The sequence below is a fragment of the Mastacembelus armatus genome, chromosome 5 (assembly GCF_900324485.2).
Source record: "Mastacembelus armatus chromosome 5, fMasArm1.2, whole genome shotgun sequence".
NCBI lineage: Eukaryota > Metazoa > Chordata > Actinopteri > Synbranchiformes > Mastacembelidae > Mastacembelus > Mastacembelus armatus.
In genome coordinates this window covers 17,557,746-17,585,372 of record NC_046637.1, presented here as the reverse complement: position 1 = coordinate 17,585,372, position 27,627 = coordinate 17,557,746, and the positions used below count along the sequence as shown (strand labels likewise).

The 27,627-nt window shown below is 38.5% G+C and overlaps 1 protein-coding gene across 3 annotated transcripts; it reads left to right on the top strand.

Moving 5' to 3' along the window:
* On the top strand, window positions 1-27,333 carry hdac11 (histone deacetylase 11). Of its 3 annotated transcripts, none has more exons than XM_026307421.1 (11): window positions 1-178; window positions 585-644; window positions 770-918; window positions 3,435-3,535; window positions 4,520-4,636; window positions 8,069-8,111; window positions 15,084-15,160; window positions 16,490-16,552; window positions 22,095-22,191; window positions 23,245-23,423; window positions 24,397-27,333. In XM_026307421.1, exons 2-11 carry the CDS (start codon window positions 589-591, stop codon window positions 24,637-24,639), a joined length of 1,125 nt encoding a protein of 374 aa, XP_026163206.1. In that variant the 5' UTR covers window positions 1-178; window positions 585-588; the 3' UTR covers window positions 24,640-27,333. The 3 variants fall into 3 exon arrangements, with proteins under 3 accessions (XP_026163206.1, XP_026163207.1, XP_026163208.1); XM_026307422.1 differs by having other exon boundaries at window positions 3,421-3,535; XM_026307423.2 differs by having other exon boundaries at window positions 23,245-23,451; window positions 24,397-24,559.
* The last annotated feature ends 294 nt before the right edge of the window (window positions 27,334-27,627 follow it).

Here is a 27,627-nt window from a genome sequence, read left to right as displayed (position 1 = left end):
GGCGGAGCAGGAGGGAATGAGGACATTGTCAGAGAAACACGTCTTTTTTCTGCTAACTAGCTAGTGACATTAACCCACTTTAATAACCCCCGCAGGGACGGACACACGCTGACACTCTCCCTACTGTAAATTCCGAGTAGCTGTTTGGTGGTTTGCGTTATTCCACATACAGAAGCAGGTGAGTTTCTGTTCTCTGAAGCTGTGCCAGGCCGTTTGATACACAGCACCTCTGCTAGCGTTTTTGTCTTCGACAGTAGAATTGATTAAATCGTAGCCGACCTGCTCACACCTGTCTAGAGGTTGTATGTGTCAACTAAAACGTTTCCTTATGCCGTTGCGTCTTTGGAAATGTTTACACGACACTGCGCATGCCCGAGAAATGACACTCTTCGTTCAAGTAGTTTATTATCCCCAGCCCTGTTTGTGCAGTATGTTCGACTGAATATGACTTCTGCACACTAACTTCATAAATTACAGCCTTGTCTGATATTCTTATGGCATCAGAACTGCTGTCGTTCCGAGTGTGACCAGAAATATTTACAGCAAGTGTGTGATTTACTCTGAGCTGCTATTTTTTTTCTCAGATGAATGCAGAAATGCTGGAAAAACATGTCTTACAAAGAAGATAATGAAGGGAAAAGGAGGTGAGCAGCACCAATAAACGTCAACAACAGTTCCAGTAGTGCTGATTACGCCACTGGGGAAATAACTTCATTTAAATACAATGCAGTGTTATTTTGAACACCTCTTTTTGACTTTGTTCTTCCAGCTGTCACCGCACTGAACTGTATGCCAGCATTCCTCAAACATGTTTGCCCATTGTGTACCACCCAGACTACAACATCACCTTTATGGGCCTTGAAAAGCTCCATCCATTTGATGCAGGAAAATGGGGGAAAGTCATTCACTTCTTGAAAGGTAAAAGAATGAGAAACACAGTGGCATATGGGGTAGACATGTCCCAGGGCTGATGTGTATGGAATCACTGGAGTGGTTCAGAGAGGCAGAGAGAGGTAGGGAACAGAGAGGAGAGGTGAGGTGTGTAGTTGCTGAGGAGGAGCAGGAGAGCACCGATAATTAGAGAAAACACCCCATGGGAGGCTTGTGCAGGTACAGTGGATGAGGCGTGACACAGGGTTCAGGGCAGAGGGAAAATAGTTGCCGACTTGCTGGCACAGCTTCACATGAATTGTGGTCACATTGCATGATGGGTCGTCTCTTTGCTATGGAAAGTGCCATAATCTGTGGCAATTAATTCACTAAACTTTTAAAGGTTAAAGGAAACAAAACCATGGATTTATTTAATTTACCATTGTACTAATTGGAGAAAATGTGGATGATTAAAATTTAACCACCATGTTTAGAAAATCATGAAAAGATACAGAATAGTTTAATTCAATTTTATTTGTATATAGCACCAAGTAAAAGATCATTTCAAGGCACCTTACATAGAAACCCAACAACAAAGCTCAAATTCATGTTCATCATTGGTCCAAATTATTATATTGCATTTTGTCAACAAAAGTACTGAAAAAATGTCTCTTCTTAGGGATAACCTTTTTTCAGTGACTGGTATTATTCAACTCATTATCATGAATCTGATGTGTTTGATATTATTGTTTCATAAGCATTTGCTGTTTTTTTGATCTATTAAATTTGTCAATTTGAAGAATTATCAACTGATCCTACTTTCATTAAGGTTACAATTTAGTGAGGTGTTAACTGAGAATATTTTTGGTCAGGGTTTGTGTAGATCTTGCGTTACTTTACTTCTAAACTGCGAACATGAATAGCTGACTATATAAACACTAAAATGTCTTTATATGTGAACAGTGAAAATGTGTAAACACACATATATTTAGTAGGGGTGGAAACATTTACAAATGATCATAAATGACTACTTGCGGATTTTTGAAGTGTGTACATCTGTGAGAGTGTACTTCATTACCCTGGCTGTGACTTACAGCATGCCCCAAGGTTGCGATTTCAGCAGATAGCCTAGATATAGATAACCACATTGACTTCATCTGTTGTCAGCAGTGCCTGAAACATCTTCAGGACATGTGTAGGGTATTTGCTCATGAACTGCATTCTTGTGTTATTTTGCTGAGTATTGTGTGTGGATTGAAGTGTCAGATCAGTGATTGTCCATGACTGACTGGAGCATACCTCACTAGCACAACACTGGTCATTTTGTGTAAAGATGGTATTGGTCAGTGGTCTCCAACTCTTGTCCTCGAGGTCCACTGTCCTGCATGTTTTCCAACTATTCCTGCCCTACCCACTGCTGATTATCTGGATCAGGTGTGTTCAGCCAATTAGAAACTGCAAGGGCAGGGATACCTGGAAAAGAAGCAGGACAGTGGACCTCAAGGACTGGAGTTGGAGACCCCTGGTATAGGAGGTGTTGGGAGAGAGGCTGCTGAATTCAGTGAGCATAGTATGCGCCTTGCAGCTCTGCAGGGCTTACGTTATTAAGAGAAAATGTTAGTATAAGGAGAAAATACAGTATATTGTAATAATGAGAAACATCATATCACATCTAAAATCATCTAATATCAACTTAAACGAGGACCACAAACACAATAGCACTGTTTCATCTAAAATCTGTAAGGACACTGCAGAAACCGGAGATTGAAATAAAGATCGTCAGTGTGCGAAGGAAGTCATGATCACAGGAAGTCTTTGTATACATATTAAAGTATGAACATTGCTTGAAAGTATTTCTGCAATTACAATGGTAAAGCCACACTTTATTTGGAAAGCATTTGCTACAAATTTCTAGGCAAATGGTATTAACCTGGTTAAGACAGCAGAACCCACACTTACACCAGGGTGCTCTCTAAAGCTTAAGTCACTACTGCCAAAACCTGGAATTGAATAAGGGACCTTTAGATCTTCAGTCTAATGTTCTCCCAGCTGAGCTATTTCGGCACAAAAGGCATATTTTTTTATTGGTCTTGAGGTGCAAAATTCAGCGTATTTTAAAAAAAAAAAAAAAAAAAAAAAATGTCTTCACTGGAAACACTTGTGACTTCAACACTTCTGGCATCAACTTAAACGCGATGGACAACAAACACAATAGCACCGTTTAATCTAAAATAGGGAAGCCCACTGCAGAAACCGGAGATTAGAATAAGGATCAGTGTGCGAAGGAAGTCATGATCACAGGAAGTTCTTGTATACAAACTAAAGTATAAACATGTTGGAAGTATTTCTGCTCCTACAATGGTAAAGCCATAAATCAGAATCAAGAGGTGTTACTTAACATAAAAAAAATGAAGACTACTCCTTTTACCGAACAGAAAAACAGAACAGTTATATGCTCTGTTGTGTGGCACTAGTATGAAGGATTATTTTGCAGAATTAATGTCATTGTCCAAGTATTTCATATATGATTACATGGCTCTAACCACACAGTTCCTTTGTGTCAGAGGAGCAGTTCATCACTGATGGGAACATTGCAGAAGCCCTTGAAGCTACTGAGGAGGATCTGCTGGTGGTTCACACCAAACACTACCTCAACAGATTAAAGGTAGCTTTGTTTTCCTTTAACATTGCCAACCTTTGGTGCATCCCTCACTATGGAAGCATGGCATGTTCACTATAGTGCTCCTCTTTTTCTATCAACTCTTCCATCTTTTCTTCCATTCAGTGTATTGTATTTGTTGGTCAGAAGCACTAGGGAGCTGAGGAATCCATCAGGATTTAAATTGATTTCATTTGAACTTTTATTATAGTAGGAAATTAATACGTTCTCATTTGATGATAGTATTGGTGTGATTTAAATCAAACATTTTTTTGTTTTGGGATTATTCCCGCTACACTTGACTTTTTCTGTCTAATATTGTAATATGTAATACACCGTGGCATAAGAGAGCAAGGTGTCCTCATCAGAATGCAGTGAATTAATCCATAGCCCTCATTCAACTCAGTCATGTCAAGTATTTTCAGAATATAGCACCTCTCAGAGTCCTTTGAGTCAATAGAAGTTTTCATGCTCTAATTTGTCAGCTTCAAGAGTTGATTAACATCCATCTCTGTTTTTTCAAAGTGGATATGAGGAGCTGCATTTCAGGTGTGACCATTTCATACAGTTAGTGATTTCTCACTTTATACAGTAGTTGTCTCATGTTGAAAGACTCTTGTATTTATTCTCTCTCCCCCTTTACTGCATGCAGAACCAAATCTTGGAGGGCTCATGAGAGAAGCAGGGGGACATTGCGGGGAACATTCACTCTGCTGTGAATTTACACTATTCTGTAGTGTCCTCTTTTCATGAGAATCAAGGCTCAAGCATTGTGAGCATTACAATGCCTTACTTTTTCCTGCTTCTGCACATTTATTTCCAAGTCCTGGTGGGCACACCAAACAATGCATTGTTCTGTCTTCTATTTTGGCTTTCTGTGGTTTTCAGTGACCTGAGGTCTATTTGTGATTTTGTTTGCCTTATAAACTATAAAGTTATAGCACAAAAATGTGACCTGTGTTGTGTCTTATTGTGTCTTTTCCTTGGTAGTGGTCTCTGGTGGTGGCAACAATCACAGAAATTCCACCTCTTCTGTTTCTGCCTAATTTCCTGGTGCAGCGGAAGGTGTTGAGGCCTTTGCGGACACAGACAGGAGGGACAATAATGGTAGGTACCCAAGAGTCTCATTTCCTCTTCATGTTTGTAGGTGATAATGTTCACATATTCTCCTTATATCTATCCTCACTTGTTAGAAAAGAGAAATACAGATGATGATCTGCAATGTACCAATACTACTACCGAAGCTTCTGAGAGATTAGACATGAACTTAAACTCAGTATCTCATCATACTCTTTAATGCCTCCATTAAACTTCCATTATTCATAAGAAGACTAACATTTCAAAGGGATCCTTGTCTTCACTCCTACTACAACGTAAATCTTTTGATAATTTTTATAGCATATTAAAATTCCCAAGGGTTATAGTGTAAACAGATGCAATAATTTTGAATTTGTAAATGTGATGAGGTTAAGTAGCTTAGAAGTAACACGTTGCTCTTTTGATAACATACTGTATAGATATGGACTAATTTGTTCCCCCTGGATCTTTGCTGTGCAGAATGTGGCTGATGTGCAGCACCACTGGAAATCTGCATCAGTCTAACACATGGATTACTATGCTTGCAATTAGGTGTTGAGCTCCAGAGAATTTACATTTGCTGGGCTGTTGCCCACCATGCATTGCTTTATCATTCTTCTTAGACAAGTGCAATATACTATGCTGCTTTTATCTTGAGATGACATAGAGGACGGTCACGTTGTTAATTTCACCTGCGAAAATTCTGCATTGCCTTCAAGCTTTGTCTGTGATTATGTGGCAATTACAACAAGGTTTTGTTGACAAAATAGTTCTGTCATTTGATATTTTATGCAAATATTGCAGCTAAGGGGTATAAAAAATTTAGCACAACGTAATTGTTTAGTCCGTGCTGATAGGAGATTGCCTGAGGGAGAATAAGTAGTGTGAACACCTGTGATGGAGAGGCTCAGCATATGCGCAGTGGCGCATGAGGAGAAACTGGGAGCTGTCCCTGTTGATGTTGTTATGCAAAAAGGATGAATAAGGAATAAGAAAACAATCAGGAAGGTGATGAGATATAAGTATAGCTGCAGATTTGAATGTGTATGCACTGATTAGTGTGGATCTAGCATCATGCCACCGGTTTTTTTCACTCAGAGATGCATTCTGGAACTGACAGTTGATGGAGTCATGCAGATGAAATTAGAGGGCTATAGTTAAATATTCCTGGGACTCTTTGTTACACTGAGTGCTTGTTTTCCCCAGTCAGTGCCAGTGTGTGCATACATGCTAATGTGTGTTATTACTCATCCAACAGAGAGCCATGTTGGCATTTACACACAATCTCCCTAGACCATATTTCCTCTCTTTAGGTGTACTGCATGCTAAACTACAGGAATATGTGGCATGGAAGCCCCCTCGTTCATCTGAAATGTTGACCTGCCTCTGAAAAGTAGAAGCTGTCCTGTCCTCAAAACATCATTTCTCTGGGTGAAAAATAATCATAAAATATGGAAGCTTCTGAGGATTGTACAGTAACCGACATGCTATTAATGATTTATATGACTATCTCCTGTACATAAACCCTTCAAACAACATAGTGGTTTGAAGTTAGCTACAATCCCAGGAATGTCTTTAATTTGTGAAGTATATTAGGTCAGCCTTCAGTGGTTTTTAAAAAGGATGACCAGCCCTAAATAACCCCTTCCTCATCAGTAGCCATGTACATCATGATTAGGATGATGAACATCTGAGACAAACACCGCTTCTTTCTTATGTCTCAGGAAAAAATGTTTTTAGAATCAGATTTAATATATAGTGGGGTTTTATGAGAAATCTCCAAGGAAGAGTGAAAACAATCACATGACTATCTGCTGTTATTTAATAAATAAATGAGTGCTGTAATTTGTTTAATTTAGATTTAAATGAACAGTTAACATTATGGGTAATACATTATTTGCTTTCCTTTTTGTGTGTGGAATTTATCTTGTCCTGTCCATACTAGAATGAAAAAAACAGCTACCAGTAATGGTAAAACTATCTGATTGCATGTATGAAATGTAGTCTTTTTTTTTTTTTTTTTTTGGACCCATGAAATGGCAATATTCTATCAAGAAACGATATAGCGCATAATATGATGTCTTGATATTTGATATCTAGATGTTTATGTAAGTGCTGTTGGAATTGCCTCCTGGCAGTATAGGCAATAGGCTATATTATTATTTTACAAAATTATCTAGTTGAAGTCACTTGTTGGAGTAAAGGTAACAAAATGAAATATAGCCGCAATAGGGGGCAGTTGTGGTGGGACTGAATGAATAGCCAGCACCACCTTCAATACCACGACCTGAGGTGAGACCCTTGAGCAAGGCACAGGACCCCCAACTGCTGCCCACTGCTCCAGGTGTGTGTTCACGGGGTGTGTATTCACAGGGTGTGTGTTCACGTTGTGTGTGCACTTTGGGTGGTAATGGAATTTCTCCATTTGTGGGACTAATAAGGGGAGAGAAAAAAAAAGAAGCAGAACATCCCTCGCCTCGAGCGAACCGCCTCCCCATATTATATACATTTTCGGAAAGGTCTCGCGCATCCCCACATCATGGTGGGGTGTGGGTCAGTCCCCCATGCTACCTGGGGGGACCCCCTGCAGTTTTGCACTCCTGGATCATTGAGCAATTATAATAGTCCCATGCCTTCACCTTCGGTGGGGGCCTGGGCCTAAATATAATGATGTTAACCAACCCCCAGCTCAAACTCATACTGCTGTGGAAATTATACTACATTTTCTGGCAGCCTTATAAATTCTTAAAAACATAAGATTTCATTTCAAAATGTGTGCAAACCTGGTTCTTTAAATAAGACAGACATGTTTTCCACTTCAGGCAGGTTAGATTTCACACTTGGAAAAACTAAAAGATCCTTTGGAAACTATAAATAATATCCGCCTTTTACCTATTGCTATAGGGCATTATTTTAATTTCATTAAGAAATTGTATTTTCTGTTTTTTCAATGAATTTATGAAGCCACATGATTGTTGCTGCATTTTGTGATTTTTGTGGTGGACTTTCACAAATTTAAATTCTTCGGAAAGGGTCATTTATCTTTCTCTGTTGAAATATAAATCCATTCATTATCCATACCCACTTATTCTTGTTTTTAGGGTCACAGGTATCTGCTGGAGCTTGTCCCAGCTCTCTTTGGGTGAAAGGCAGGGGTACACAGGTCACCAGTCCATCACTGGGCCACATATAGAAGAATAAACACACACACTCACACTCACTCATAGGGGCAATTTAGGATCACCAATCAACCTGACATATGCTTTTGGACTGTGGGAGGAAATTGGAGTACTTGTAGAAAATCCACACAAGCACGGAGAACATACAAACTCCACACAGAAAGTCTCCTGCCAGGTTTCAAATCAGTAGCCTTCTTGCTGTGAGGCAGCAGTGTTAAACACTAAACCACTGTACTGCCCCTTGATATTTAAACGTTGAACCTAAATATTTTGTATCCCGCAGGCAGGAAAACTGGCTGTTGACCGGGGATGGGCAATAAATGTTGGTAAGTGACTTTCCAGCATATACAATGATCTTAACACACAAATACAATAGACTAAGTTGTTGCACCAGAGTATAAAACGCTTTTAGCAAAAACAGCCTTGTTGAACAGGAAAAAATATATATAAGTTGCTTAGGTGCATAATTTGCATTTCTAATTATATTCTAAATTAGCCTATGAAGAACGTAGCCTAGGCATAACAATAAGCAGCGAAAGCGCAACTTCGTTTCAGCTCCATACTTTAAATAATGAACAGACAACTATCCAGGTGCAAATGAAACACAAGTGCCCATACAAAGGCCAAACAACCAATGCAGGCAGGGGTGGAGTCCAACAAGCGAAACAGGCCAAAGAAAAACTGAAGACAAACAAAAGAGAGTCCCTGCTGCTAAAGCACAACATCCACAAAAAACAGGGACTTGAGGAAGAACTTCTCATGGGAGAGTACACAGAGACAACACAGATAAGAAGAACCTTTATTTGTGTCACAGCGAGGAAATTTACAAACTTTATTTTAATCACCTGACATCTAGAGAAAGGTGAGCAACCGATGTATATAAACACTGTCAAACGGGGTGCGGGTGAAAACAGTTACAGCAGGTCATGAGAAACTTAAAGCTAAGAAAACAAGCCAGAACTACACTGGAAATGATACCAAAAGTCTAAAACAGAGTATACTCTGCCATGGCAGATTTGTCCAATAAAAGTTGTGTAAAAATAACCCTTTCTTCTTAAATTTCCAGCTTTTCTCTGCATGGATTTGCTCATTTCAGCCAAATCCTCTGTCTCCTTCATCATATGTGTTTTCTGTCTCTCATCCGGTGACATGACAGTCAAGATTCCAGGGTCTATAGGCATTAGCATTAGGAAACCTGATAATAGCCAAAATGATGTTGAACACAAATGAGATTTATTCCTCAGCAGAGGCTGTAAATACAAGGAGATAAAAAACAGAGATAATTCTGCTGGTTCACAGCTTAACAAGACATTTAGGGCTAACTTATAACTACAGTGGGTACGGAAAGTATTTAGACCCCTTTAAATTTTTCACTCTTTGTGTCATTGCAGCCATTTGCCAAAATCAAAAAAGTTCATTTTATTTCTCATTAATGTACACTCAGCACCCCATCTTGACAGAAACAAACTGAAATGTAGAAATTTTTGCAAATTTATTAAAAAAGAAAAACTGAAATATCACATGGTCATAAGTATTCAGACCCTGTGCTCAGTATTGAGTAGAGCAACCCTTTTGAGCTAGTACAGCCATGAGTCTTCTTGGGAATGATGCAACAAGTTTTTCACACCTGGATTTGGGGATCCTCTGCCATTCTTCCTTGCAGATCCTCTCCAGTTCTGTCAGGTTGTATGGTGAACGTTGGTGGACAGCCATTTTCAGGTCTCTCCAGAGATGCTCAATTGGGTTTAGGTCAGGGCTCTGGCTGGGCCAGTCAAGAACAGTCACAGAGTTGTTCCGAAGCCACTCCTTTGTTATTTTAGCTGTGTGCTTAGGGTCATTGTCCTGTTGAAAGGTGAACCTTCGGCCCAGTCTGAGGTCCTGAGCACTCTGGAATAGGTTTTCTTCCAGGATATCTCTGTACTTGGCCGCATTCATCTTTCCTTCAATTGCAACCAGTCGTCCTGTCCCTGCAGCTGAAAAACACCCCCACAACATGATGCTCTCACCACCATGTTTCACTGTAGGGATTGTATTGGGCAGGTGAGGAGCAGTGCCTGGTTTTCTCCACACATACCGCTTAGAATTAACGCCAAAAAGTTCAATCTTGGTCTCATCAGACCGGAGTATCTTATTTCTCATAGTCTGGGAGTCCGTCATGTGTTTTTTGGCAAACTCTATGCGGGCTTTCATGTGTCTTGCACTAAGGAGAGGCTTCCGTCGGGCCACTCTGCCATAAAGCCCTGACTGGTGGAGGGCTGCAGTGATAGTTGACTTTGTGGAACTTTCTCCCATCTCCCTACTGCATCTCTGGAGCTCAGCCACAGTGATCTTTGGGTTCTTCTTTACCTCTCTCACCAACGCTCTTCTCCCACGATTGCTCAGTTTGGCTGGACAGCCAGGTCTAGGAAGAGTTCTGGTCGTCCCAAACTTTTTCCATTTGAGGATTATGGAGGCCACTGTGCTCTTAGGAAACTTGAGTGCTGCAGAAATTCTTTTGTAACCTTGGCCAGATCTGTGCCTTGCCACAATTCTGTCTCTGAGCTCCTTGGGCAGTTCCTTCGACCTCATGATTCTCATTTGCTCTGACATGCACTGTGAGCTGTAAGGTCTTATATAGACAGGTGTGTGCCTTTCCTAATCAAGTCCAATCAGTTTAATTAAACACAGCTGGACTCCAATGAAGGAGCAGAACCATCTCAAGGAGGATCAGAAGAAATGGACAGCATGTGAGTTAAATATGAGTGTCACTGCAAAGGTCTGAATACTTATGACCATGTGATATTTCAGTTTTTCTTTTTTAATAAATTTGCAAAAATTTCTACATTTCTGTTTTTTTCTGTCAAGATGGGGTGCTGAGTGTACATTAATGAGAAATAAAATGAAGTTTTTTGATTTTGGCAAATGGCTGCAATGACACAAAGAGTGAAAAATTTAAAGGGGTCTGAATACTTTCCGTACCCACTGTATATCTGTGATAAACAGCAGGGATACTGCCCCCGGAGACACACATAGTGTAGAGCCTATCTTGTAACACCACTTGCTCAGCTATAACACAAACCACACAGTGACTCTCAAAGGAATGAAACATACTTGTAGTGGCCATCAAACTCCACCAGACTCCCTGTCTCTGCAGTGGAGAAAAAGAACATATAACAGCAGTTCTCATGGATGTTTTTGCTGACTTTGTCCATGCTTCATGTCTGATCCTTCATTTCACAGCCACAGCCACAAGTTCATGCCTCACATTGTTCTCATTACTTTTCTGGTTCATTGTTTTCAAGTAGGCTGGGAGAGAGGCATAGTAACTCTTTAAATAAGAGACAAAATTAGACAAGGAAATAAATTTAGCAACATTTTATAAAACTTTTAAGAGTCAAATATTCTACTAATCTGCTTCATAAGGAATGTATGGGTTTGGTTTCATCACATTTGACAGTAACCATGATACTCATTGTAATGAGGTTATGATTTTAATGTTGCTAAATACTGATTGATGCATGGAAGTTTGCGACATCATGTTTTTCCTACTAAGTAACTGCTAAACAAGTAGAAAAGTGTACATCCGTATGAAAGAAGCAGATTAAATGTTGGCTGTAGGTCCACTTACCAGCATAATGCAGAAATAAAACCTATAAGCAGAACTTTTTTTGTCAAATGTGTTTTATTGACATTTTACTAAAGTATCTTAGTTTCTGGTGGAGTTGGTCAGTCCCATAAGCCAGCTCAATCTTTTCATTGTTCTGTGCTTCTTGGTTGTCGTCGGAAGACTTTTGTCAGGAATAATGGCCTGTTCTGTAAGGGTATGAATAGACTCCTTTTTTTTCATGTCATTGTCCTCAAAGTCATTAGTTGTGAGTGTGGTGTTTGTTGAAGTTATCTTTTCAACTTGTGATATGAGATCCTCCACCTCTTTGACAAATGATCTCTCCCTATCTAAGGCATTTTTCTGCAGGATCTGGATCTGTTTCTTGAGTTGTGTGTAGTCCTTGATGGAACCGAGCTGTCCAAGCTTCAGATGCGCTAACCTTTCTGCGTTCTCTTGTTTCTGTCGTTTCTGAAGGTTGGTGTTTTTTTCTTTTTCAAACATACACTCCGAATTAAGGTAGATCTTGTGTGCAACTTTAATATGTTCAAGTTCTTGTTGAAGAGCAGCATTCTTGTCTTTTTCTGCTTCATATTCAATTTTCAGCGCTTCAAGTTCTTTCAGAATTTCTACGTTTTTCTTTTTATACTCATCTTGAGCCAGTTTCGCCATGGACAAGATGTCATGGAGCTCCTTCTGTGCTTTCTTCTCAGCAGCCTTAAACTTGTTCTTCAGTCTCCTCTCTTTATCCAACTTACTAGTCACTCTGCTCATTTGAGTATAAAGCACCTTCTTCATACTTTGGCTATGTTGTCTCATGACAGTCTCTCGTGCCATCATGCCAGTAATGTGCTTCAGTCTTTGTTGAAGTGTATCACACTCTCCTCTGGCACTCTCCAGAGCCGTGTTCATCTCTTTCACCTGTTGGCGGAGAGACTCCATTTCTTCATTTTGGTCCACCACCTTGGCAGCAAGCTGTTTACCTAGTTCTTCTTGGTCAGTTCTGTGTGTTTTCGTCCTATGAAGTTGAACCTTCAGCTCCTCTACTTGTGAAGCAAGTTCCTCCTTCTCAGTCTGGCAGTCCAGCAGCAGCTTGGCTAACTTGTAGGGGCCCAAACACTTCTGCTTGTCAGAGTTGTGTTTTGTCTCCTCCATATTTCTTTATTTTTAGTGGATTCACTTTTATCGTCGCGCTTAGAGGAAGAGGTGATGTGTCTCAAAGTGTTTGTTTACTTTTGAGTTGACTCTGAAGAGACTGGAACCTGGCCAAATTCTTAAGATGGAACAAATTCCATGCGCTCTGTAATTATTGTTTAAATGCAATTACACTGCAACAAAAGTTAGACAAAGCATTTTATAAAAAGCACCTCTAGTGCAGCGTATAGTTTAGGACTAAAAGAATGTTGCTCTAGAGTAAAAAAATAACAACAGAAGTAAAAGTAAAAAAAATCAATAAGGTAAACTATAAAACTCAAGCCTTGCTCACTTTTTACCTGTTTTTTTTTTTGTTGTCTTGACGACACCTAAACAAAGAAAAAGTGGAATGAGTAATGCTACAAGCTAAATGGATATTTATAAATAAATGGGAATTTATTTTCCCATTTTTATTTGAACATAAGAGCATTGTCTATGATTCAACAAACCATGAAAAGGTAACAAATGAAAAGAATAATATTCAAAAATATTCTTATATAATAAAGGGGGCCCTGCAGAAAAAGTTTGGGAACCACTATGCTATGCTTCATAGATTACATCTAAAGTGAGGTCCTTTCTACCTGTTTTCAAACTGGTGATTTACATAAACAGCACCATTAAAATTTGAAGGATGTCTTAGCTAATAAATACTTCATATTCTTAGGAAACTTCTCTAATGCTGTCGAAACAAGACATATCAAATTTCTTAATAGAAAATCACTAGCATCATGAATTAACAATACTTACTAAAGGGCACAAAATATAAAAATCTATTCTAAGTGGTATTTGTATCAATTGCATCTGTATATATGGAGACATTAGTTTTAGAGACACTATTAAAGCATTGTGGGAAATGCTTACATGATTATGCTGAATTGACATATTTTTTATTAAACCATTCAATAACCATTAGTTATTGGTTTACATTTTATAATTTAAAATAATGTGTTTTTTGTGTTATTTTTGTGAGAAACATTTAAAACATAATTTAAAAAGTTCAAGTGTTCTCAATATAAGTATCAATATAAACAGCGTCAGTTTCAGGTGAGATGGCTGTCTTACTCTTCCCTCTAAATGGGTCAGATACTGACACACTTGATCATCTGGTTCAGTTGGATACACAACAGTTACACCTGGCAGTTACTGGGTGTACATTTTTAACAACTGATCTCTGCTTAAGAACTAATTAAAAGATTTAATTAATAAATTTTAATAAATGCAAACATGCAAAAAACTCCTTGTATTTAACTATCCCATTAAAACTAGCCTTTGGTGTGGAGTGTAAGAGCTGGTGCAAGCCGTTTTTATTCCACTCCCCCTATTCCACATGCGGTTACACTGACACTACTAAATTTAATTTCATAAATGTCAGAAGGATTTTGGTTTTGGTTTAATATTGAAAAATCACAATGTTCTGGCTCCTGCTTTAAGTCTTCAATCATTAATGTTTTCAGTGAATTAGAGTTGCCTAAACATAACCATTAAACATTAAGTGTCCTTTTACCATGCACTTTACATTTCTTAGATAACATCCATGCTTCTTACTAAGTTAGTTGGGTGTGAACCTCTCTTCCTTAAAACTGAACTGCAGACCTGATTCCATTAGTTCTTCTCAATCACAAAATGTGTCCTTGTCTTGACAAAGATGCTGGTTATAAGTGTGATTTGCCAGGTATTATATATTGTTTATACACGGCTGTATATCAGTGGTATTAAGGTTTTGCACTATTTGTAAGATTATATTAGAAGTGAAATGTTTTCAAAATTGATGTAGATATGACCTTTGCTAGTGGGAGGTGTTGCTGTGTTGCCTTTCTGGCTTGCTGCCATCAGTGGCCAGGTTTATTGAGTAGGAGGTCTTAGCTGAAAAACTAGGGTCATTCTTTCTTCCTTCATCATGGGAACTGAAAGTGCCATGTTGGAATTTAAGTTTGTACCCCTGCTTACTCAGCTGCAACACCATGTGTTGATGAATCAGGGGAAAAGGTTGTTCTGCATCAATAAACATGATTTTAATAAAGATATAAAGCCTATTCAGATGCACCTGTCATCTACATATTGTGTCCCAACACTATGAGGATGTGGAGGCTTTATAAAAGACTGTTTATGAAAGCCAGGCAATGAATGATAGGCATATTACACCCTTTGCCTTACTTGTCTTTATTAATATTCTACTCTACACTATAGTTTAATGAACATGACCATAGCAGGGCAGAGGGGACTATAACCCCTAATCTGAATGAATGGCTATCATCCCAATTAACAATAAGTTTCTTCACTATCTTTCTCTCCCTCCCTGTACATCACTGCTCTTTAGGCATCTTAGTAGCAATTGAACAGTGTGTCAATACACCCATTGTTGAACAGCAGCCATTTTTATAAGCAGCAATAAACCCAAAAACAGCCCGTTTGAAATCAGCAATTATGGCCATTTTGAATAATAGACTTCTCAGATGTGCACTGACCTGCTCATCTTATCTAATGGCCCAGACACTGAGACACAGAATTTTCTATTTCCCAGGAGGAGGCTTCCACCACTGCTCCAGCGACAGAGGAGGGGGCTTTTGTGCCTATGCCGACATCACTCTGGCTATCAAGGTAAAACTGATGTTCACAGTGAAGCTCATGGGGAACATTCACATGGGAGAGGCCTATCTAATGGTCAGGTTCAAAGGATTTAATTGATTAAAGTGACATTATGAAACTGTTAAAACAAGACCTAACTGTTTTCCTATTATAAATGAGAAACACATTCATAAGCAATCAAATATGGCTTGCTTAGAGCTTCAGTACACGTGTGATTTTTTGCTGCTACAGCCTCAATGTGTGTGATATGACTCATAGAATTTAGCATCTATACTAAATACATTTTCTATTTTTTTTTTTTTTTGGCTTTTTGCAGTTTTAGGACTGTAAAGCATAGGCATTATTACAGTTATAGATAGATAGGTAGATACTTTATTCACCCCCCATGGGGAGAAATTCAGATTGTCCAGCAGTTCTTATGTTTACTTTGACACAGAAATTTCACAATAAACAGATAAAGGCATAAAGGCCCCTAGTCAATAATATATAGCATAAATAACATATAAACAGTTATTAAAAAGTCTAATGGCTGTGGTCATAAAGGATCTTCTCAACCTCTCAGTTCTGCAGCGCAGTGAGATGAGCCTCCCACTGCAGCTGCTACTCTGTTTAGTCTGTTTTAGTCAGTATGTCGAGGGGGTTTATTATTGTTCATTATAGCAAGCAGCTTCTTCCACATCTGCTGCTCCACCACAGTTCTGAGAGGGTCCAGCCCCCTACCTAGCACAGAACTGGCCTTTTTCACGAGTTTGTCCAGGCGCCTAAAAAAGTGCACATTGTAAGAAAAAAGAAAACATGACAAAACGTTAAAACAAAACACAGGAGCTACTTGGACTTGCTGCCATTCAGATCGACGCGTTTTTTTGAAAAAAAAAAACAAAACAAATATATAACTAACTAGGTTAACTCGCCACACACATGAATGGTATTTTTGCAAATTATAGTAAATTTTATGTGACAATAATGTAATTAATAATTTATCTTAGTACTCTGCAGATTAGTGTACCTGTGGATCTGAGCCGAAGTACAGCTGGGGAGGTTAGACAAAGCGGCGTGTCCTCCTCCTCTCTTGGGTTACCTGAATGCTAAAAGTCATTGCAAACTTTGTTTCAGCTGCATTACCTGCACTTTGAAGTCTGCGGTATAGCTCTTTTTTTTGACCAGAATTTTCTCTTGTGTTATACTAGGAGTTGTAGTATGAAAATCAATGTTTTTACTTTTCTTGGCGGTACAGTATCATATTCAGTTGGTTACAGTGCCATCTAACACCGGTGACGACTCGACAACATCACAGTAAATTAGCACATATAAGTTGCAAATGTTTTCTCATTTGTCTCTCAGTTTCTGTTTGAGAGAGTGGAAGGCATCTCCAGGGCAACTATCATCGATCTGGATGCTCATCAGGTGAGCCGATACCATTGCTTGTGTCTTCATCAATGTGCATTGCTGCTCAGAAGTTGAAATTGATGACAAGATAACAGCCGTCTTACCACCACACAAATCGATGAGGCTTCCTGTGGGCTAAATTGGCCCTTACTCTCATATTCAGTAAAATGTATATTAAAACATTTCCACTGGCAAACCAGCTGAGTACATACAGATTTTGGAATACACTGGACTGTCACTGGGATATCTGCAGTAATATCATCTACTTCTACATTTGGGCTTGTTGACACTTTTTTGTTTTTTTATAAATTTAAAGATGTTATCATTCAATTGTTTATTCTTCCTGACATTGCCATAAATGGACTGCACATACCACTTTAATTTATTTTTATATGGCATATAGATTCATAACTTAAAAACTAAGATTTATTGAGCTTAAAAGCAGCGCCATAATAAAGTTATTCCATGTGCAGTGATTTGTAATCACAGATTTTCAACCTTCTTCTGAGTTGAATACCTTTTTTGTGCTATTTTTCCTTATTGTTCTGACAAGGGAAACTCTTGACTTCCTAAGCTACGAGCAGCATGAGTGACGGTTTACTTAATAGCTCTGTTGAGGATTATTAATTTTTGGATTCAGGCCACAGAGGAAAGAAATATGGTCATGCTGTTTGCTATTTAGTGTTTGAAAATCACAATGAGGAGTCAAAAGATTAGGACAACCCCTGCTATGTTTATGTTGTTGGTCATTTGTGTGCCAACAAACAACACAAAAAGAGGCATTGGCTCTTAAGACCTGTGAAGATGTCCTGTGGTATCTGGAGCCAACACATTATGAGATTATGAAGTCCTGTAAATGGTCTTATATGGTTGTCCTCACTTAAGCACACTCAAAGTGCTTTTACACTATTTGCCCACTCACATACTCATACACTAATAGAACAGCCACTGGGGGCAAGTTGGGGTTTAGTGTCCTGCCCAAGCACACTGTAAGTTATGAATCGAGCTTGTTTCAGCACATCCCCTAACACCCTGTTGCCAGTTCCTGGTTTATCCCTTCTTGGGCCATTGATGATAGATGATGATGATGATCACTACTGCTGACTGGGACCACATCACAAGCCTGGACATTTCACATATCTTGCAGCCCAGTTGTTCGGCCATAGTGATTTGGTCCTTGTCAAAGTTGTTGTTACACCTGCCCAAAAACATGTTAACTAGAAGAATACTGGCTATCTGTTATGTCACAGACCTTGCCATGCAGTGTTGTAGTGACATAATAATTACATCAACTGTGAGTGGCTATAATGTTTGGTTCACTGAATTATGATACAGAAAAGCAGTGTTTGAAAACAGTGTGCCCCTAAGGGGGGGTAGGCCTAATGGATAGGGAGTCGGACTTGTAACCTGAAAAGTGCAGATTCGATCTCAGATCCGGCAGGACTTGTCGGGGGCACAGAGTGAATAGCCAGCCTTTCCACCTTATACTAGACTGAGGTGAGACCCTTGAGCAAGGCACCGGACCCAGGCACTGCAGTGCTGGCTGCCCACCGCCCCGGGTGTGTGCTCACGGTGTGTGTGTTCACTGCTGTGTGTGTGCACTTTGGAATTGGGTTAAATGCAGAGCACAGATTCCAAGTATGGGTCACCATACTTGGCCATATAAGTCACTTTCACTTTCACTTTGTTCTGAAGCAGTTAAATAGCCCTCTAAATTAAGAAGACTAAACATTTTTGTACTGATAGTGATCTGCAACAGGTTTACTAAATATCACACTTGTCTTCCTCAAGGGAACTTCAGCAAGTTTAGAGCGATATTTGCAGGTCCACTGCTTAACCCGATCTTGGTTATTATGTTAAAAGAAAGTCTCTCCAATGGAGTCTGTTAGTTCAAGCATAACACAGAAGTCACATATTACTGCAGAGACTACGTGCTCCCTCATTGCTATATTTGTTGTAAATCAGGTCATCATTAGTGGACTGAGCTCATTTTAGCTTTAACAAACAATATTTCAACAATTTTAAAAGTCTCATTATCATAGTTTAGTCTCACCTTGTATTTTTCAATGTAATGACTTGCCTCTAGCACAAATTAGCCCTGGGAATTGTGATAACACTGATGGTGTCCTAAGGCTCCCAAGGTCCATGGTTATATTCCAGAAATAGAGCTTTATTCAATTTGAGCTACAGTATGGTTCATTGGTAATGATGCACCTTTACATGTTGACAAGCACATGGGATCAATTCAGATTCTGATAAATATTTCATAAAGACAAACAAAAGAGCAAATCTGCATGAAGTCATGGGGATGGGGATGACGTGACCCTTGTAGCAGATAATTGGACAGGGAGGACAATGCTGGGGATAAGCAGTAAAATTCTGATGACAACTCTAAACATTAAGTGTACTTGTTCTCACATAAATTTAGATTATGAGCTAGACAACTGTGTTACTTACACTAGTTCAGCAGCAAAACAGTTATAATCAGTTTTAGGTTCAGTTTATATGATGTTTGACTGGAGCCCTGCCATGAAGATGTATTGCATTGTGCCCATTTATTTTTATAGACCATCTGCTATTATATATGGTTAGTGCTTTACTAAATAAAGACAGATAATAGTAATTGACCTTTACATTCAGAGTGAGTGAACAACACATTAAATTGAATAGGTTCTATGGTACTTTCAGAAAATGGATCGATTAAATAGATTGCATTAAATAATACAGTGTTTGTAATATTTTTGTCCACTTTATTTAGACATGAATGAGTGTCACACGTCTTCATAAAGAGAAATGGTACATTAGAAACACTCCACAATATTTTGAAACCCAGTCCAGCAAATCCACCAATACAGCTTCAAAAATCATCCTGTAATTGGATCAATAATAACTATGTCGCTCCTAATATCTGTTCATCTGTCAGTCACTGAAAATATTGTATATGACTGTTGTCCCTCAACAGTACCTATACCTGAATTTTACAAGTTCACACTGGTTCACTAGTCTAACAAATGCCGCATTTTAATTTGTTGTGTTTATGGTTTTAGCTTTTACTTAACTATAGTAATTATAATTTTGCCAAGCTGAATTTGGAGTTGTTCTGGGTACTAGGGTATGGCTAAAAAGCTCCATTGACTCTAACTGGAAAAATGGGACGAGACTCAACCATCAATGTTTTGGAGGCAGCCCGATTAGATATCCATTATCTATATATGCATCAGTCAAGCCTATCTATGATATTTCCCCCCTTTTCCATATATTTTATGTGTCTATCAAGATATCTGTTATTATCACTGGGCAAAGATTGACATTTATAATAAATGACCATATAGAGTATACTGCTTATAGAAGGACTCTAATTGTTGATTGTCACTCAATCCTCACCAGTGCCATTTTGTAATCTAACAAAACCTCACCTGAGTTGTGAGGAAAAAGGTTCTGTTTTTTGTAATGCTCTAGTCGTTCGGCCTTTTGATCACTTCTGCTAGGTAGTGATAGATGGTTCTGTTGTTTAATTCATCTGTTTGAACCTGGTAAGGGAGGATATCTGTTTTAAAGAACTAAAGGAAAAGCTTATTTGATGGCAGCAGTGAAGGCTTTTGGCTGACACCAACAAATGGGTGGGAAACAACAATATTTCATTGTACAGTACAGTACAGTATGCTGGGGAAAGTATAACACTAATAAGAATGCAGGCAGCAGGAGTTCAGGGAGCATATGAGCTAATTTGTAGTCTCAGACTGTCTTTAGGAGCAGAACTGAGCATTCACCTAAGTTTAGCTATTGTCTGAAAAATGTGTATATGAATCCTTAGTCCAGTATGAGTTTGTTGGTTTATCCATCCATTATCTACCACTTATCCTGTTCTATGAGTCATGGTGTTAAGTAGTTTCACAGGAATGATTCCAAATGCTAAATAACATCACTGACTATTAAAGGGAGATAAAGATTATTTTGTCCCACTGTACTAGAATATGTATGTGAGGCATTGGTGGAGTTGATTAATATTAACATTGTAGGATGTAGGTAGAGTTAAATAAGTAATTAATTACACTAATTTCCCTTTATATTCTGCCTCATTAGCAGCAGGGAAAACAAATAGATGAGAGTGCTAATGCTTCACCTTAATTAATTGGTCTGTGAAATACCTTGGCATACAGCAAGAGAAATGACTTGAATTACTGATAGTGGTCAGTTTTCCAATTGCAACTAAAGACAAAGTTGCTTTATATTGTTATATTTGTTCAAAGCCTTCATATCTGTTAGAATAGAACGCGGAAGGTTAATCAAAAATATTCCAGAAACACTTTAAAAACATTGCAAGATCCATTATGGGTAAGGATCATCTTAGTCCTAAAATGATTTCGGAGAGCATCATCATAATAACCTCAAATTAAACACATTTTTGGGAGGAATCTGTCACGTAGTCATTTGTGTTCTTTTGCTCAGTACTGAGTTTTGTTCTGACCTGAATATATTTTATCGATTTTGTATTTTTAAAGACCCATTTATGAATTGAATTGCAAATTGAATTGGGCTCTAAATGGCATTGTTCCATGTCTTTTTCCTATATGTAAAACATGAAAATTAAAAAAGTACTTACTTACTAAAGTGTACTCACCTTCATATCCAGTTGGTGGTCTGGTAACTTTACAGTGACAAGAAAAGTCAGCCAGCCACTGCTGACTGCCAAGAAATAGAGGCAGCATGTAATCTTCTGTAAAGCCATAACTGATCACTTTAACTTTACTGTACTCTAGGTGGGGTTTTTTAACTTTTGATAGGGTGAGTCTAGCAGTTTACCACTGCTTCTAGTCTTTATGGTAAGCTAAGCTAATTGCCTCTTAAAGGTTCAATGTGAAATGCATTATAGGATTCATAAATGTTGTGATTAGCGTGTAATCACTGGAAAAATATCAGCCTTTGCACTTTCTTAATCTTAGAATGTGCCTTTTAGTGATACATAGGAAGCAGGTCCACTTTTACGTAGACAGCCATGTTGCACCACTGAGCAAACACTGGCTCTAAACAGTGGGGGCGAGTTGGTGGGGGCAGAGTGAATAGCCAGCGCTCTCCCCACCTTCAATACCATGACTGAGGTGAGACCCTTGAGCAAGGCACCGAAACCCCAACTGCTCCCCGGGCGCCACAGCAATGGCTGCCCACTGGTGTGGGTGTGTGTTCATGGTGTGTGTGCACTTGGGTGGGTTAAATGCCAAGTGGAATTTCCCAGTTTGGGATGAATAAAGTAAGTTCTTAATCTTAAAAAGAAAATTGCATTTTGACATGTCATGATATCTTGGCTACAAAGGGAATAAGTGCATTTTTCCTTTTAATTTATTTATGTGGATTATAGAGTCATTTGGGCAGGATAATCATCTGCCACCATATTGTTCCACTATGTATATGTGTGTGTCTTTAGAGAAAGAGAAAGAGAGAGAGGAGGAGGCTTTATCACGGGTGGAAACAATTACTTGCTTGTCAGTGTAGGATAGTGTTTAAACAAAACCGAGACAGCATCAAAGTGGTAAATGAAAGTTGTGGTTCTGCTCTGTTATAGGGAAATGGACATGAGCGTGACTTCTTGGATGACAAGCGAGTGTTCATCATGGATATGTATAATCGCTACATCTATCCTGGGGATGAATATGCAAAAAGTGAGCGACAACACAATGAATTTGTGTTCAGACTTTCTTTTTAACCTTCAATATGATTATCACCGAGTTGCAGTTTTATGTACTTAAAATGTGATGTACTCTGGTGACAAAATAAGCCCTGTTCACCCCTGATGTCTTCTTGATAGCTCCAGTCCCATCCCCTAGATGTGACTCAGGGCCATTTTAATTGTGCAGTGATTTCCCCCAGCACTACCACTTACTCGATTAGCACTCTGCACTATCTAGCAGTACATTCAGCATCATAATTTTACAAAATGGATCTGTCAGGACGTTTCTGGTCCTTCAGGGACCGCATGCGAGCATTTGCCCCCAATTTTAACCAAACTGTGGACAAAATGTCACCATCCTGTCTTTAAAAATATTCTCCATCCTTCAGCTATCATCCTTTATGCAATTACTTGAATCCAACATTTTTAAATTGTCTCTTCCCCTAAGAAAGTTAAATAAAAGTACATTCTGGCTTTTTAGAGATAAAAACCAATTTTATTCTGGGTACATAATTTTTCCTCCAAGACACAATTCTTTCTTTGTACTAAAACTAATAATTTTTGATACTTTTTTGTTTCAAGTCATCTTGAAGAACTAGCAGGACTAGACTTGAAAAAGTACCAAGAGCTCAATTTTACATGCTTTTGCATTTCTATTTCCTGCTTGTACAGCTTAATTCCATTTGAACTTTGAAACTGTTTCCTAATTAATGTTTTTTATTGTATTAAATATTGGACATAGCTAATTAATTACATGTCTACAGCACTATGTGAGAGTAATGTATATCTACAGGACCGGGTCACTATTGCCTTTGTGGACCTTGTTTAAAATAGAAAATTCTTTCCTCTGCCTGTGTTGAAAAAAACTGTTGCATAAAATACTATAGAAGGTATTAGTCTATATCTGAGACTTGTGAATTGAATTCCACATAACTGCAGGTCTTTCATAATGACCGGTTTATTGATAGCAGCTACACTATAATCTTTGGCATTATGGTGTAGATCTCAGATGCATAATTCTCTCCTTCATTTTTCTGTTTTTCAGGAGCCATCAAAAGGAAGGTGGAGCTGGACTGGGGCACCGAAGACTCTGAATACCTTCAGAAGGTAGAACTTCACTCTGAGGGTGCTCTGAATGAGGTCCGACCTGACATCATTGTCTTTAATGCAGGGACAGACATCTTGGATGGGGACCCCCTGGGAGGACTCTCCATATCACCACAGGCACAGTACCTGCACTTTATCACTCATTGTAAAAGCATTATTCTAGAAACAGATTTTAATCAGCCTGTATTGACAAAATTACTTATATAATAATCAAAACCTGTGTCAGATGCTTGAACAAAAAGTAAAGATTATCACTTGGACACCAATAAAGTGAGAGTTTATTGCAAGAATATTGTGTTATTGTACTAGAATTACTTAGTAAGGTGCCACAACATTGTACTATAAAAGTGACACCGATTTGGAGCATTCCCTGTGTTACAATGCATTTATTAGTCAGTTGATGAAGACTGATGTTGACTATGTAATGACAGAAAAATGTCTGAATATAGAACTGACAGGCTCAGCTGGGTCAAGTCCCATGTAGCTCATTTGCCAGGAATTTTGAAAGCATACCGAGTGCTGATCCAAATGAGCCAAATTTGGATTTATTACTTCCTATGTGCTGAGATTTCCTGCCAGTGATCCTGCAAATTCCAGAAAATAATTGGAGCAAATAAGGTGAATCTCCAGACTGTGTTAATGGGTATGGTAGTCTGATGTGTGTTGCAGGGCTAATTTGTGATTTGGGCTGGTAAATGATCTGGAAAAACTTTTGGTTAGTGCAGCTTTAATAATTGTTGTTTAATGTTCTGGTTGAACATGTGTTTCCTCCATGCCCAATAATGTTTAAAATTAGTCCTTGTGCTACAAATTGTTCCATAATGAATGAGATTTTTGACACAAGCTGTTCCTTCTGTCAATCCCTAGACAAACAAGGGTGTGTGTTTCTTTTCAGCTTGTCCCATATGTGTCGCTCTGAGCAGCTTAGTGCTTCACAGTGGAGTGTGACATATGGGAATGGTCGGAGCCTCTTCCAGACCTCCACTCTTTCCTCAGAGGACGAAAGGAGCCTGCAGCTCCACAGAATTCACAGAAATGACTAGACTTTCTAAAGTTGTGGATAGACTTACCTTTCTTTATTCTTCTCCAGGGCATTGTAAAGAGAGATGAGATCGTGTTCAGAGCTGCAAGGCGACGGGGCATCCCTATACTCATGGTGACATCTGGGGGATACCAAAAGAAAACAGCCCGCATCATCGCTGACTCCATCCTCAACTTGCACCAGCAGGGCTTGATTGAAGCAGAGGCTATGGTGGGGGAGGGATCATCATCACTGGTGACAAGAATGATGTACAGCTCTGGATCTGCAGGATCATCATCTACTGCTGTCTGAGGGGCATTGATCCTGAGATAAACACTCAACAGGTGTGACCTCCACAGGTGTGAAATTTTAATGCACTAAAGTAACTTTGGATTTTGTAGTTATTGTGTGACAACAGTGACGATATTGTAAGGTTAAGCTTTGTTTATTTGAAATTTATCACTGGGGGATGTGTATTGTTTTTCATGGATAAGTTGGCATTCAAAGGGAATAATCATTCAAAGAGAAAAAATGTACTAAAACAGTTGCACTCTCCTGACTACAGCAGATTCCCTAAGCTCTCATATGCCACAAAACAGTTGTTTAAATTTTAATCATTAGGGAATGATGGGTTTTATGTTTAATGTATGTTTGGGGTAGTGAGTTACAAATTCTTTTATCTCAGGAAAAGTTTGATGTCATTTGTGACGGATATAATATATTAATAGTGAAATGGTACTGGGGTTTGCTGCTACATGTAAAATATATTAATTATCATCCCTCTCATTTTGTGATTATGGAGATGAAAAATACAGATAACTGCAATGTAAAGTATAGCCATCAAATGTAATCTAATTGCAATGTTTTACATACTAATAGAAGATAATGCCTTCTCATTTCTAGGATAAACTGCAGTTTTTCTTGAGATAATATAATAATCATTTTAGAGTTAATAGTGTTCCCTTAATCATATTCAATCTTGGATGGGTTTTTGTACTTAATGCACCTGGTGCTTTAATTCCACTCTCAGATCTACAGATAAGGCCACCCTTACAAAATAAGGCTGGTCATTTTCTATTTTAAGACTAAAACCAACAATAAATTGCCTCTATTCACAGTCTGTTGGTCTCCCACCTGGATTAATTTGTTCATCGCTTTTGTAGACCTATCGTTTTGTCAGAAACTATGAAAAGACTTAGTGAAACATACAGCTCAAATGCAGTTGTATCTCTTCATTAAAAAAAATCACGACTCAAATAAAATTGTTGTCCTAAAGACTATGAATGGCCATAGGTTTTGACTTAAGCAACATTTAGCTGTTGTATGGTGGAGATCTCAGTGTGAGATTTGTTTACAGTTTGCTAGCTTTTTGTAATTTTCAGGACATTACAACATGTGTGAAAATGTCTGTCTCAGACCATGTGGTGACAACATCTTTATCACATCAACAGTTAACGAAATCTCACACATGCCCAGGTCATGCTTGCTAACTGACATCTTAAGGATGTAGAGCCACTGGGACAATATTTTTACCAAATATTCAAGTCGTATGTTTGGTAATGAAGAAACATATCTCAGTGTAGTGGTGTGTTTTGCTGATGTGATTTAAACAATTCTGAGATCTAAAATGCAGAAGAATAAGCTAGGCCAAGTGGGAGAGTGACAGACACATATCGTGAGTAGCAGCAAGTCACTGTTGGTTTTAGTCTCTTAGTGGGGATTGTTGAAAATAAAAATAGAAAATGGCAAACCTTACCCTTTCATGTTTACAGGGACCTCGTTATTTCATTGTGTAAAGTCAGAGCAAATATGAAACACTAAGCATGTAATTCAGCACTTTTGAGTGGTGGATGGCAAAAGTTCAAAAACATTCCCGAACTCCTGGAAATCAATGTTCTTTTTGCACTTTTCCTGTCATCTAGAGATCAAAGTCCAAAAACTGAACAGTGTTCAGTGATTAATGAGCAGTCCAGCACAGCAGAGCTATGGGTTTTACTTCTGATTGGTTTGCTGTAGTCAGACATTCCTGACATTCAGAGCCCCCCTAATGATGTTTACACATACAGTATTTGTGTAAAAGTTGACAGAATAAATCATTAAACATATTTGATGAATGTGATTGATGCAGCAGCTGGAACCACATCACAGCTTCCAAAAGATGCTACAGACTTTCCATGAAGCACCGACTATAGAAACACATATTTTTGTGTATATATGTGTACCTAAACCATTTTAGTTTGATTTTCACCTAAAACACTGTGTTGTGTAATGTTTTAAGTTACCTTTGTGGACAAAATACCAGTGAGTCTCTTCCTTATTTTTACAGTGATGCTATATGAGTAAAGCTGGCATGTTGGATTATCCACATGAAAGATTTTACTGTTAGATACTTACAGTTCTTTGTCGGCATTTTTGCTTCTGCAGTTCCTGATAAGAGAGAAAGGGGTGGTTGCAGTTACCATTCAGTGATCGAGGTAGCCCCTATTTGAAGCTTAATTATTTTGTGGAGATTTTTTTAATTACATTTCATGGTTTTAGACACAATTTGTTTTGCAGATAAATTGTTTGGATCTGAGAATGTGGTGATATCAAAAAATAAAATAAAATAAAACTCTTCCATGTCAAGATAAACACAACCAGTGAGATGTTCTGAGTGGGTTTAAACAGACTTCACCTGGTTCCAGACCTTGGACTCATCATCCACATAACTGCCTTGTTTAGTGATGTAAAAAGGTCTGGGGTTCATTTACAGCTGTTTCCTGTTGGAGAAACAGCTGACTAATCAAAGGCCTATAGGGGAAATTTTGTACACCAATTTACTACATATGTAACTAGCATCATTCATGAAAACCAGTAATACAAAATGGCTACCAAAATGATGATGTAGCTGTACAAATGTATAATTCTTATCTCAACATTAATGTAATGACTGTGACCACAATGCTAATTGGTTAGGGCAAAACCAAACAAAAATAACCCCCCCCCCCAAATACAGATGGAACAAAGTATCACAAAGAATGAAGCTAAACAAAATGGAAGTTCAGTCTGACGATCAGCCTGAAAGAAAGCCCCACTTTAACTAAGCTTGCAAGATTAAGCAAATGCAAATGGTAAAATTCTTCCTGCACCCCTGAGCTTTTTCACCAGCAGACATTGAGACAGAAAAAGAACAGGTTGAATTGATATGATTCACGATGACGGCTGCCACAGCAACAACCTGGGGCAATACAGTAGTTGAAGGAAGGTTGCCTACATGCTTACAGAACAAAGTTGCACATTTCACCAAGACATGAACTATTG